This window comes from Hippopotamus amphibius, chromosome 1 (assembly GCF_030028045.1).
Source record: "Hippopotamus amphibius kiboko isolate mHipAmp2 chromosome 1, mHipAmp2.hap2, whole genome shotgun sequence".
Classification (NCBI taxonomy): Eukaryota; Metazoa; Chordata; class Mammalia; order Artiodactyla; family Hippopotamidae; genus Hippopotamus; species Hippopotamus amphibius.
In genome coordinates this window covers 14,627,771-14,639,671 of record NC_080186.1, presented here as the reverse complement: position 1 = coordinate 14,639,671, position 11,901 = coordinate 14,627,771, and the positions used below count along the sequence as shown (strand labels likewise).

Sequence of the window (11,901 nt, the reverse complement as noted above, 5' to 3'; positions counted from 1 at the left end):
CCCGCGCAGCTCGGCCCCGGAGCTGCGCGGCTCCGCCTCTTGCGCCGGGCCCTCGACGGACGGCCCCTGGAGGCGTGGCGAGCGAGTGGAGCATGCGCGGGGGTGGGAGCCACGCTTCTCCCCCGCGGCAGGTAGGCTGGGCCCGAGGCGCCCCAGCGCGCAGGCGCGGACTTCATGCTGAGCGCTTTGTCTCGCGCCGTGGCCCGCGCCGCCGTGCGCTGTGCGCGTAGTCCCGGGCCGCTCGAGGCTCGCACCGCGGCCGCCGCTGCCGCCATGTCCCGACCCCCGAGGGCCAACTCTGGCTCCCCGGCCCGGCCCGACACAGTTCTGGGCACCATGGAGATGGGGCGCCGCATGGACGCGCCCGCCAGCGCCGCGGCCGTGCGCGCCTTCCTGGAGCGCGGCCACACCGAGCTGGACACGGCCTTCATGTACAGCGACGGCCAGTCCGAGAGCATCCTGGGCGGCCTGGGGCTCGGGCTGGGCGGCGGCGACTGCAGAGGTAACTCCTAGCGCCCGCGCCCCGGACTACCTGTCCTCCCCCTGCACCGTGCAGCGCAGACCGGACCCCATCCATGCACCCGCCGCGGTCAGGGCCGACAGCTTCGTCCCCTCCCGGGGTGCCCATCTCTCCTGGCCATCCCGCAGCTCTGTGAACCCTCCTTCTCCTCAAGTCCCTTGCACATCCAGCCCCGACAGCTGAACAGCGCTTTATCCTGACCAGCTTCCCCTTCTCTTCTTCGTCTGGGGATTGCAGCTCGGTAACCCCGAATCTTACCCCGAGCCTGATTTAGTCCTTGGCTTCCTACGGCCGTTGCTTTCTTCGTGCACGTCTCTGCGGCACTGGTCTCCAGAGCTATGTCGTACCCCCTCCAACCCTGCCAGGTGCCCATAACCGGTTCCCAGGCACTCTGCCTACGCCCCTCTCCCCATTGTCCTCCGCGCCCATGCACTCCCCGAGCGCGCTTTTCTCATCCAGGTCTTTCATCAGTCCCTAGACTTTCTCTGTTCAGTTGGCAGTACCCCTGGCTCTCTTAGGGAGAGCTGTAGCATCGCCATAGTCTGGGCTAGGGGATCAGGGGTGGTGGGGTAAAGAGTGGGGAGGTGTGAGATAGGGGGTAAGGCCTTTCTGCCCACTTCTGTGGCCCCGTGCCAGCTTCTTATGGAGCTATAGGAGAGAAGGTGACTCTAACCCACCCCCAGGGAGCTCAGAGTCTAGTGGGGAAGATGGAAGCGAATGATTTCAGAGGAGCCTAGAAAAGGAAGTACTTTTAGGGGAGGAGGGCATGGTGGGGTCAGGGAGAGGCCCTAGGGAAGGCTCAGAGAACACTGGAGCTGGGCCTTCAAGGACCAATAGGGGTTTGTTGGGCAGAGAATGAGAGAAAGGGGCATGAAAGGCTGCGGGCATAGCTGTTGCCAAGGCCGGTGTGCTTGCGTGGAGGATGTGTGTGTGTGAAAGGACAGTCCCTCATCAGCCTGATGCTATTGGAAGTGCCCAGTAGGGTGCTTGGCACACGGTGGGACCCAGTAAATTCAGCTGTTATTGTTACTACCGCACACTTCCTCCTCTTTTCCATCCTGAGGCTCTTCCTTCCCAGTCTTTGTGGGCGGTCTCCTCCGGGTCCTCCTTAGGTTCATAGCCTGGTGGATCTGGAGGAGCAGACTGGGAAAGTGCATCCCAGACCCACACTGTCCAGTTCACCTGGCTCCCCTGTGGCTGCTGAAGATTTTGTTTCTGAATTGGTTTTCCCCTCTCCAGCCCTTCCCTGCTTCCCTCTTTGAGGCCAGGCACTCACTGAGTCAAAACCCTCAGGCCGGACTGAGGCAAAGTTCACACCAAGAATGCAGGGGGTTTGAGAAAATCTGGACGAGAAGCTGGGGGACTTGGTCTCTCCCGTATCCGGGTGATCTGATGACTCCCTCCCCTCTGAAACTACTGAGTTGCCTTTGCCAAGTAGGGAAAATGCGGAATCCAGAGAGCTGGCATCCTTTGCAGCACTTCCAAGCTGCCTGTGTGGCAGGACACGCTCTTGTTCTCATGGGCAGTGTGTCTCTACAGTGGATGTGCGGATGGGCACGCTTCCGGGAGTCTGGAAGGGGAGGGGGACACTGTCGCTGCCTTCTGCTCATTTTACCTGGTACCTCTCTCTCAAATGGATCTGCCAGTGGTCCTGTTCAGCAGCTGCATCTCTTTTTCCTGAATTCCTGCTGTAGCTTCTTTACTTAACCCCCTGGCTCCAGGCCTGACCCCTGACTTCTCTCTCAATGCGGCAGCCAGAGCGAACACAGCTGACCGGTTCGTTCATGAAACCTTTGAATGATGGTATCTGAGAAAACCCTTTGGGATTAGAGCTGGGCCCCTTTCTCTTATCTCATGGCCCGTGCTCCCTTCCTGGCATTTATAACTCAGAGTTGCGGGTGTGGCGCTCACATACTGTGCTTTCTTGTCTTTGTGACTTTGTCCAAGTTCCCACCCTTTGGAATGTGCTTCCTACCCTTCTCTGTTGGCTGAGACTCTTGGTTTTCTTCGGTTTTTTTGGCTTGTTTGTTTGGTTGGTTTTTTTGCCATGCCATGAAGCATGTGGAATCTTAGTTCCCCCACCAGGGATCAAACCCACGCCCCTTGCAGTGGAAGCACAGAGTCTTCACTGGATCACCAGGGAAGTCCTAGGATGCTTTTTTTGGAGATTCAACTTGAGGGGTCAGGAAGCCCTCCCTGGAATTCCCAGGTTGGCCACACACCTCTCCTCTAGACTCTGCTGCACTTACATATTGTAACATATTATAACCTACTAGCCTGTGAGCTCCTTGAGGGCAGAGATCAGGTGTGTTTAGTTCATCTCTGTGTGCTCGGCCTCTACTATGAGGCTGAGCACAGCCAGCAGTTGGGTGACTAATAACAGAACAGCAGTGAACGTTGGAAACTCACACACGAGACATCATTTTATCCCCGTGCTTGCCCTGTGAGGACAGTTCCATTGCTAGCATCCCCATTTCAGAGATTAGAGAATTGAAACTCAGAGAACTTAAGCAATTTAGCCAGGGTCACATGGCTACTGAGTGGTTTATAATAAATTTCTTAATCATTACATTCTTCCCGCAAAGTGAAAATCGCTACCAAGGCCAATCCCTGGGAAGGGAATTCACTGAAGCCTGACAGCCTCCGGTCCCAGCTGGAGACATCACTGCAGCGGCTACAGTGCCACCAGGTCGACCTCTTCTATTTACACGCGCCTGACCACAGCACCCCCGTGGAAGAGACGCTGCGCGCCTGCCACCAGCTGCACCAGGAGGTGAGAGCAGCCCCCCTGCTCCTCTCCTTGGCCTGTCGTTGCCCAAGAGAGTGGAGGCTCCCAGACTGTCCCAGAGCAGAGCTGGGGGCAGACCCCACTCCCAGGGTCCCCAGCCCAGTCTCCCCTTTCCAGTGTTCCAGGCTGTCGTGGCTTCTGACCTTGGCCTCTCCCCCGCAGGGCAAGTTTGTGGAGCTTGGCCTCTCCAACTATGCCGCCTGGGAGGTGGCCGAGATCTGCACCCTGTGCAAGAGCAACGGCTGGATCCTGCCCACCGTGTACCAGGTGAGGCCAGGGCTGCGGGGCCTCGTCTCCAGGGCACCTGCCTGCTGATCCCAGGTCCTCTTGGCCCCTCCCACTGCCCCTGTGCCCTCTCCATAGCAGCCACTCCCCTGCTCACAGCCTGTAGGTGGTTCCTGGGTGCCCGCAGCCCGGCCAATAGGCAGCTGCTCTGTCTGGCCCTGGCTCTGCTTTCTGCCTTCTTCTTGCTCTGCAGTCAGCCTGGAACTGTGCTCCCCCTTCTCCCTGGAGGGAGTGCCCAGGTCTCACTTAGATGACTCTCCCTCTGGAAGCCTTTCCCTGCCAGTCCAGTGGAGCCTCCTGTCTCCAGACCACATCTTCATACATTGAGCAAGTGTTTGTGAGAATCTGCTATGATCACAGAACTCACGTTTATGTGATCACCTGTCCGGTCTTTAGTTTTTTGTTTGTTTGTTTGTTTTTGGGGGGGGTTTTGTTTGTTTTTATTTTTAGCTTTGTTGGGTCTTTGTTGTTGTGCGTGGGCTTTCTCTAGTTGTGGCAAGTGGGGGCTACTCTTCGTTGCGGTGCGTGGGCTCCTCATTGCGGTGGCTTCTCTTGTTGCAGAGCACAGGCTCTAGGTGTGCAGGCTTTAGGAGCTGCAGCACACAGGCTTCAGTAGTTGCGGCACATGGGCTTATTTACTCTGTAGCATGTGGGATCTTCCCAGACCAGGGCTCGAACCCATGTCTGATGCATTGGCAGGTGGATTCTTAACCACTGTGCTACCAGGAAAGTCCCTCTGTCTTTGTTTTTAATTCGACTCTCACATCTGTTGGAAGCAGAGACCTTACTAGATCCACTGGTGTTTGGGAACTCCGTGTCCAGCCCACAGTTGGTGCCTGCAGACATGTGTGGAATGACATCTCCCACCCACTGTCTCTTCCTGGGGCCTGGCACCATCTCCCTATCCCCCAGCCACCACTAGTGATTTTGGAAATCATTGCTGAAGTCCTGGGCAGGTTTTGACTGAAGGTTTTTAAAGAAGACTGGGGTCCCCTCACCCACACACCCTCTCCAGCTGGCCCTTCTGCCTGCAGGGCATGTACAACGCCACCACCCGGCAGGTGGAGACGGAGCTCTTCCCCTGCCTCAGGCACTTTGGACTGAGGTTCTACGCCTACAACCCTCTGGCTGGTACGGGGAATGGGCTGCTGCGGGGACAGGCTCCCCCTGGGGCAGGAAGGCATTCCTGGCCCTGTTTCTGCCTCTTTCTGACTCCGGGGGATGCCCGGCCCCAGACGTGGGAAGCAGGGAGGGGTTTGACAAGGGGCTAGACTGGGTCCTCCGTCCCTCCTGGGTCCCCCCACCCCGCTACCACCCCCACTTCCTGTCCATAGCAGCCCTTGGGAGCAGTGCCAGGGGATCTGATTACATCCTTCCCGCAGGGGGCCTGCTGACCGGCAAGTACAAGTATGAGGACAAGGATGGAAAACAGCCTGTGGGCCGCTTCTTTGGGAACAGCTGGTCTGAGACCTACAGGAATCGGTGAGCTGGGGATGGGCTGCGTCAGGATGAGTGGAGTTGGAGGGGGTTCCCTTTATCTGAAATGGAGACGTTCTAGGCTGCTTTCCTGGGGGCTCCAGGCCATCCCTTCCTGCCTGGACCTACCTCTCTTGATTCCTGGAGGGATTATGAAGCCCTCTGTAGGGTTTCTTCTTGTTTTCTTGGGACCTCCGTGAGGAGTGAGGATCCCTGGACCTTATGCCTGATCTTCCAGGTCATAGCTCGTCCCTGAGAAATGTTCATCGCCTGCCAAGAGGGAAAGACAGGGCCCTGGATGGGGGCTCAGCAGGCCTGGGGCCGAGTCGTGCCCTGTACTAGCTGCCTGTTTCCCTAGGTAAAGTTAACGCAGGCTTTGAGTTCTTAGGGGTAACGATGTCACTGAGGTCCCTGGTGAGGGAGCCAGCATCCTGGGTGGTTCTACTGCCCAGTAAAGCAGGAGACCCATTGCTAGAGGGGACGCCTACCTCTCCATGCTGCAGGGGTGGGGTGGGCGCAGCCGCCCTGGTTGACTTTTTGGTGGTGGCACCAGTGTGACCCCATGGTCCTGACACCTGTGCCACCCTCTCCATCTGCCCAGCTTCTGGAAGGAGCACCACTTCGAGGCTATTGCCCTGGTGGAGAAGGCCCTGCAGGCTGCGGATGGCACCAGCGCCCCCAGCGTGACCTCGGCCGCCCTCCGGTGGATGTACCACCACTCCCAGCTCCAGGTAACCCAGCCATCCCCGGAAGCCCCTCTTCTGCTCTCTTAGGGAATCCAGCATTACCTTCAGGTGATTCCTAAGTAGTTTTTCCCTCTGAAATTTCTCTCTGTTCCAGTTCTCATGGCAGCCTTCCTGGTGTTCTGAGTAGCCTTCCAAGTGCCAGGCCCCATGATGAGGGCTTTACAAACATGGATTGAATTATTACTTAGGCCTGATGAAGTGTGATTATTCCAGTTTTACTGACAAGTAAACTGGGGTTCACACAGCTGTGAAAGGGCTAGAGACTTATCTCAGATTTGACTATAAAACCCATGGGTCTGGCTCCTCTGGTGGGAGTTGGGGTTTCCCTCTCTCTCTGGTGTGCCCTGTCTTCCTGGCTGAAACTTTTCTCCAGCTTGAGCCTTACATAGTTGCATAGACTCTGGCATGTGTATATAGTACTAGGTTTTCAATAAATGGCAGCTAAGTGCTTTGCATCATTTCTCATTCCCATCACCACGGGGACAGTTGAGAAGATTTGAGTCTCAGGGGGTTAAATAGCTAAACCAAGTGTACACAGCTCTGAGTGGCAGAACTGGGCTCTGAACTTAAGTCTGAGTGAGGATGAGCAGTGTGTCAGCAGGAGGAAAGAAGACAGGGTTTGGGGTCACACAGTTACAGTTGTTGAAGGCACCTTACGTACTTTCTAGAACTATGTAGGCTAGACATAAGATCCTAGATTCCAAGTCTTGGCAGGGGCAAGGCTGGGGGGCAGGGGGAGTGTGTGCCTGGGGTGACTGGTGCACTCGGGTGTTGACGTCTGGCCGTCTCCCCTTGCAGGGCGCCCACGGGGACGCGGTCATCCTGGGCATGTCCAGCCCGGAGCAGCTGGAACAGAACTTGGCGGCCGCTGAGGAAGGGCCCCTGGAGCCGGCCGTCGTGCAGGCCTTTGATCAGGCCTGGCACCTGGTTGCCCACGAATGTCCCAACTACTTCCGCTAGGCCCCAACACGGCTCAAGCCGCCAGAGGGTTTCTTCCTTTTCTGTCACCTCTTCTCCTCTCACCCTGGCCGGTCTTTGCCTTGAGCTGATTTAGCATGGTCGTCCTCCACTGTCTGGATCATGCATTATTTTTCTAGAACCCCGCCTCCCTCCCGGTTGCCTTCACAGTGTGGAAAGTCTGGCGCTGAGCCCCGTTCAGGCATTTCCCATCTGAATAAAGCAGGCACTTGACCTGGCTGTAGCCCAGGCCCGAAGCGAACCTCACAAATTTGTGTCCTCAACTGCTTTCAGCTTGTTTCCACCCTGCCTGGGGGCTTCCTGCCAAAGGGGTAGAACCATGAGCTGGAGTCATCAAAGAGCAGGGGCAGCAGGAGGGTCTCCCGGCCTCCTGCCTTGAGTCCGGCCTGACCGCTCCGCAGCGGGGCTGCAGGGGGCCCTCTCGCTTCCACAGGCGACAGAAGAAAAGAGGGTCACACACCCTGGGGTAGACTTTCTCCCATTTAGAATTACCTCATTACATACTTAGAAATGGAATAATTTGGGCAAAAACCTACCGTTAGCGTCACCACCAAGAAGAATGAAACCTCCCAGGATGCTGTGGGACATTTTAACGCACACTCATGTCAGCAGCAGCTTTACTCTTAGCTAAAGCCTCCTGTCTTCTGGTCATCCACAGATTCTCAGCTCTGCTGCTGGGCCTCCTTCTGGTTGGAGTGGGTGTGGGCAGCCAGGAGCCCCATTTCCCTCAGTAAATCCCTGTCCCAAGTAGGAGGCACCCAAGGCTGGAGAAGAAATGAAACCCCAGGTCCAATGGTTGCTGTCTGAACATTCCCAGGGCAAAAAAAACCCACCCCTGGGGGAGGGGTGGGGTGTGGGCCAGGCAGCACTTGGACCATTGTCTTCAAGTGATGAAAGGGGCTCAACTTGGAAATGCAGACAGAACTGCCAATCAAAGATTCTGTTCAAAGAGAAGTCCTTCTTGCCATATAGAGAGACACCCTGCAGATGAAGTTTTATTATTTAAAGCGTAGATACCCTTCTTTGTTTTTACCCGTAGTAAAGTGGATGCTTCCCCAAGTGGGGTAAAATCAGTTATTACTCCACTCATATTAATAATAGTATCAACTATTGTTGCACAACAAACCGTCACAAAATTGAGTTGCTGAAGATTAAAGAGTCTGAAATTGACCTAAGAAGATTCAATACAGTCCCTATCAAAACCCCAGCTGGAATTGTTTTTACAGAAATTGACAAAATTTTTTAAAAATTCATGTGGGAATTCAAGGGATACAGAATAGGCAAAACAAATGTAAACAAGAATAAAGCCCTCCAATTCCTGATTTCAAAGCTTACTACAAAGCTACAGAAATAAAAGCAGTTTGGGACTGGCATAAGGATAAACATATAGATCAACGGAACAGAACTGAGAGTCCAGAAAGAAATCCATGATAGCTAAAAAGTAGAAACAGCCCGAATGTCCATCAGCTGATGAATGGTTAAATAAAAAGTGGTATATCCATACCGTGGACTATTATTCAGCAATAAAGAATGAAGTAATGAAACATCTACAGTGTTGACCCTTGAAGATGTTATACCAAGTTGATAGTTGCAAAAGGCCTCATAGTGTATGATCTGAAGTGCGTAAAATGTCTGGAATAGGCAAATCTATTAGAGACAGAAAGTAGATTAGTGGATGCCTAGGGCTGAGGGGGGGTTGGGAGGAAATGGAGGTTAACTGCTAATGAGTTCAGGTTTCTTTGGGTGGGTGTTGAAGATGCTCTAAAGTTGACTGTGATGATTGTACAGTGCTGAATACGCAAAAACACATTGAAGTATACACTTTACATGGATGTATAGTGAAGTGGATTATGTCTCAATAAAGATGTTTTTAAAAAAAAAAAAACACAGTCATTTAGCTCAGAAGTCTGGCAGGGCTTAGTGGGGAATATGCATCTGTTCCCCATTGTCAGAAGTGCCATTTCAGCTGGAGGCTAAAATGACCCACAGGCTAATTCATACATCTGGTAGTTAAAGCTGACTGTCAGCTGTTGTAGTCACTTACATGTGACCCCTCCATGTGCCCTGGGCTTCCCCACAGCACATGGGCAAGCATCCCAAGAAAACCAACATCTCTCTTGCCTCATGGAAGAGTGTCTAAGTTATGTTGTAAAAGGAGGATGTGAAAGAAACTGATGGTCATCTTTGGAAGGTAAACTCTGTCTCAGGGAGCAACGGTCCTAAGAGGTCAAGAAGATGAACCTCTTAACTGGTCAGGGGAACTTTTAGTCCTGAGTGTCTCTGTCAGGGATGTGGCATCTGCTAGGTCATTTCCAATCTGTTAGATCCTTTCAGGGAGTCTATCTCACGCATGTTTGATGGTCACTTGAATTCAGCCATTTCATTACTAAACAGCTTTTTCAAAAAACAGGGGAACAGAGTTGGATCTGGAAGATGACAAATACTTAACCTTAAACTGGAGACTTGTGTAGTGTATAAAAGACCAGAAAAATGAGTTGGTATAGATTTTGTACTTGAGTCAGTGTGGCAGAAAGGGGACTCCTGAAGCTAAAGGCTCGAGGGAAGGTGTCAGGGCTGACCTATGTGCTTCCTCTCCATTCTGGCCTGCTTGTTACCAGTGGTTGTGATGGTTAATTCACCAGTGTCTCCAGTTTGCATTCTGAATACATTTTAGAAGTGATAAGGAAGTGAGGAACATTAGAATCCATAAATGCTTATGAGAAAATACATTTCTACTCCAGAGGTTTTTATTTTTTCATTTTCTTTAACACCCCTTCTGCCTCAGCACTGTTCCAGATATACTAAAACAACCCTGAATCTCCCAAATTTCACACAAGAAGCTTTTTGAAAATCTTTATTGCTCCCCAAGAATCTTTCCAGCTCCATACTGGAGAGACTTGTACTTGATAACAAATGCTCTTACTAGGGACATAATAGTAAATACCAGTTCTTAAAGAATTTTCTTGTGGTTGTTGTGAAAGTGGAAATGGCATTTTAGAAGTAGAGAATGACCAATGAATATACGAGTAAATCAATATTCTGTAGTCTCAGCATAATATAAGGAAAACTTAATTCCACCATGGCCTACATCAGAGGTCAGCAATCTTTTCTGTAAAGGGACAGGTAGTAAATATTTTGGTGTCAGTCGATTTGGGACTGCTAAAACAAAATATGACAGATTGAGTAGCTTATAAACAACAGAAATTTCTCAGTTTTGGAGGCTAGAAGTCCAAAACAAAGGCATCAGCAGATTTGGTGTCTGGTGAGAACCAGCTTTCTGATTCATCGACAGCATCTTCTTGTTGTGTTGTCATTTGGCAGAATGGGTAAGGGAGCTCTGGGGGGTTTGTTTTATAAGGGCACTAATCCCATTCATGAGGGCTTCACCCTCGTAACCTAAGCATCTCCCAAAGGCCCCACCTCCTAATACTATCACTTTGGTGGTTAGATCAACATGTGAATTTGTACAGAGACTATTATAATTGCCAGCAACCAATTTAGTGGATTCGCCCTAAACTAATCCATAAACATTCAGTCCATAGCAGCAGGCCATATGGTCTCTATTGCGGTGATTCAGCTCTGCCTTTGTAGTGAGGAAGCAGCCATAGATAAGTAAATAGATATTGCTTTGTGCCAAAGTTCCAATAAAACTTTATTTGTGAAAACTGGCAGTGGGTCAGATTTGGTCCATGGGCGATAGTTTGCAGATCCTGGTCTATACTGTCTGAATTGAATGATATAGTGATGGAGAACATCTAACAGTGAAATGGTAAGCCATTTGCTCTCAAATTGTGGTCTCAGGCCCAGCAGCATCAGCATCATTGGGGAACTTGTTAGAAATGCAAATCATTGTGCCTCACCCTTGACCTCCTAAATCAGAAAGTCTAGTGGGTGGGGCCCGGCGATTAATTTTAAGCAGCCTTCAGGTGATTCTGATGCACACTTGTTTGAGAAGAACTGTTGGTTTTTAATGTAATAAGATTATTTTTAACAAACACTGTGATGCACGAAGATTTGTACGTGTATGGCCACCACAAAGCATGTTGATCTTCACTGTTGAACTTGATGACTGAATTTAAAATATGCACAGTAGTGTCAGTTGCTTCACCTTCAACAAAATGAACTTCCAAGAGCTTTACTTTGATTCCATGAACTGGATGGAAAAAATTTAATTATCATTGAAATTGACTGATTATCTATTTGAAGTTTCTGGCACTGATACAAAACTGGCATTATTTCCTATTTGTGAAGTATTTCTATTCTTTTTTTTCAGTTCATTAATTAATTTTATTTTTGGCTGTGTTGGGTCTTCATTGCTGCGCATGGGCTTTCTCTAGTTGTGGTGAGCAGGGGCTCCTCTTCGTTGCGGTGCTCTGGTTTCTCATTGTGGTGGCTTCTCCTGTTGAGGAGCGTGGGCTCTAGGCACGAGGGCTTGAGTAGTTGCAGTGCGTGGGCTCAGCAGTTGTAGCACATGGGCTTAGTTGCTCCTCGGCAGGTGGAATCTTCCCAGACCAGGGATCGAACCCATGGACAGGCTGATTCTTAACCACTGCACCACCAGGGAAGCCCAAGTATTTCTATTCTTGATACCACATATCAGCAGTTGCTGCTTTACTCATCTGGCGTGCATAAGAAATTTTAGAATGAAAAATGAACGAATTTAATTGAGAAAAACAATTATTTAATCTAGATCAAAAGTTATACGTGATAAGAAAATAGACTTCCTACCTTGTACAAGGTAAATCATCTTTCGCAACTAAAGATCTCGAGTGCCACAGCTAAGACCCAGCACAGGTCTATTTATTATTTAATATTTAATAAATAAATATTTTTTAAAAAGATAAATCATCATCTTTGGACACAATCTTCTACTTCAAAAATTAGCAATTATTTTGAAATGCTCATGCCACCCGTCAGTCTGTTTGGACTGCTATAACAAAATAGCAGAGACGGGGAGCGGGGCTTAAATAGCAAATCTTTATTTCTCACAGTTTTGGGGGCCGGAAGGTCCAAGATGAAGGTGCCAGTGTATTTGGAATGTGTGAGGGCCTCTTCCTGGTGGGACAGCCTCTTTGCTTTTTGTTGTGTCCTCGCCTGGCTGAGGAAGA

The 11,901-nt window shown here is 50.9% G+C and overlaps 1 protein-coding gene across 1 annotated transcript; it reads left to right on the top strand.

Annotated features, from left to right (window-relative positions):
- The first annotated feature begins 135 nt into the window (after nucleotides 1–135).
- Nucleotides 136–7,043, top strand: LOC130837617 (aflatoxin B1 aldehyde reductase member 2). Its single transcript, XM_057710549.1, has 7 exons — nucleotides 136–502; nucleotides 3,106–3,293; nucleotides 3,471–3,575; nucleotides 4,628–4,724; nucleotides 4,976–5,075; nucleotides 5,671–5,800; nucleotides 6,614–7,043. The coding sequence occupies exons 1-7, from the start codon at nucleotides 175–177 to the stop codon at nucleotides 6,773–6,775; spliced, it is 1,110 nt and encodes a 369-aa protein (XP_057566532.1). The 5' UTR covers nucleotides 136–174; the 3' UTR covers nucleotides 6,776–7,043.
- The last annotated feature ends 4,858 nt before the right edge of the window (nucleotides 7,044–11,901 follow it).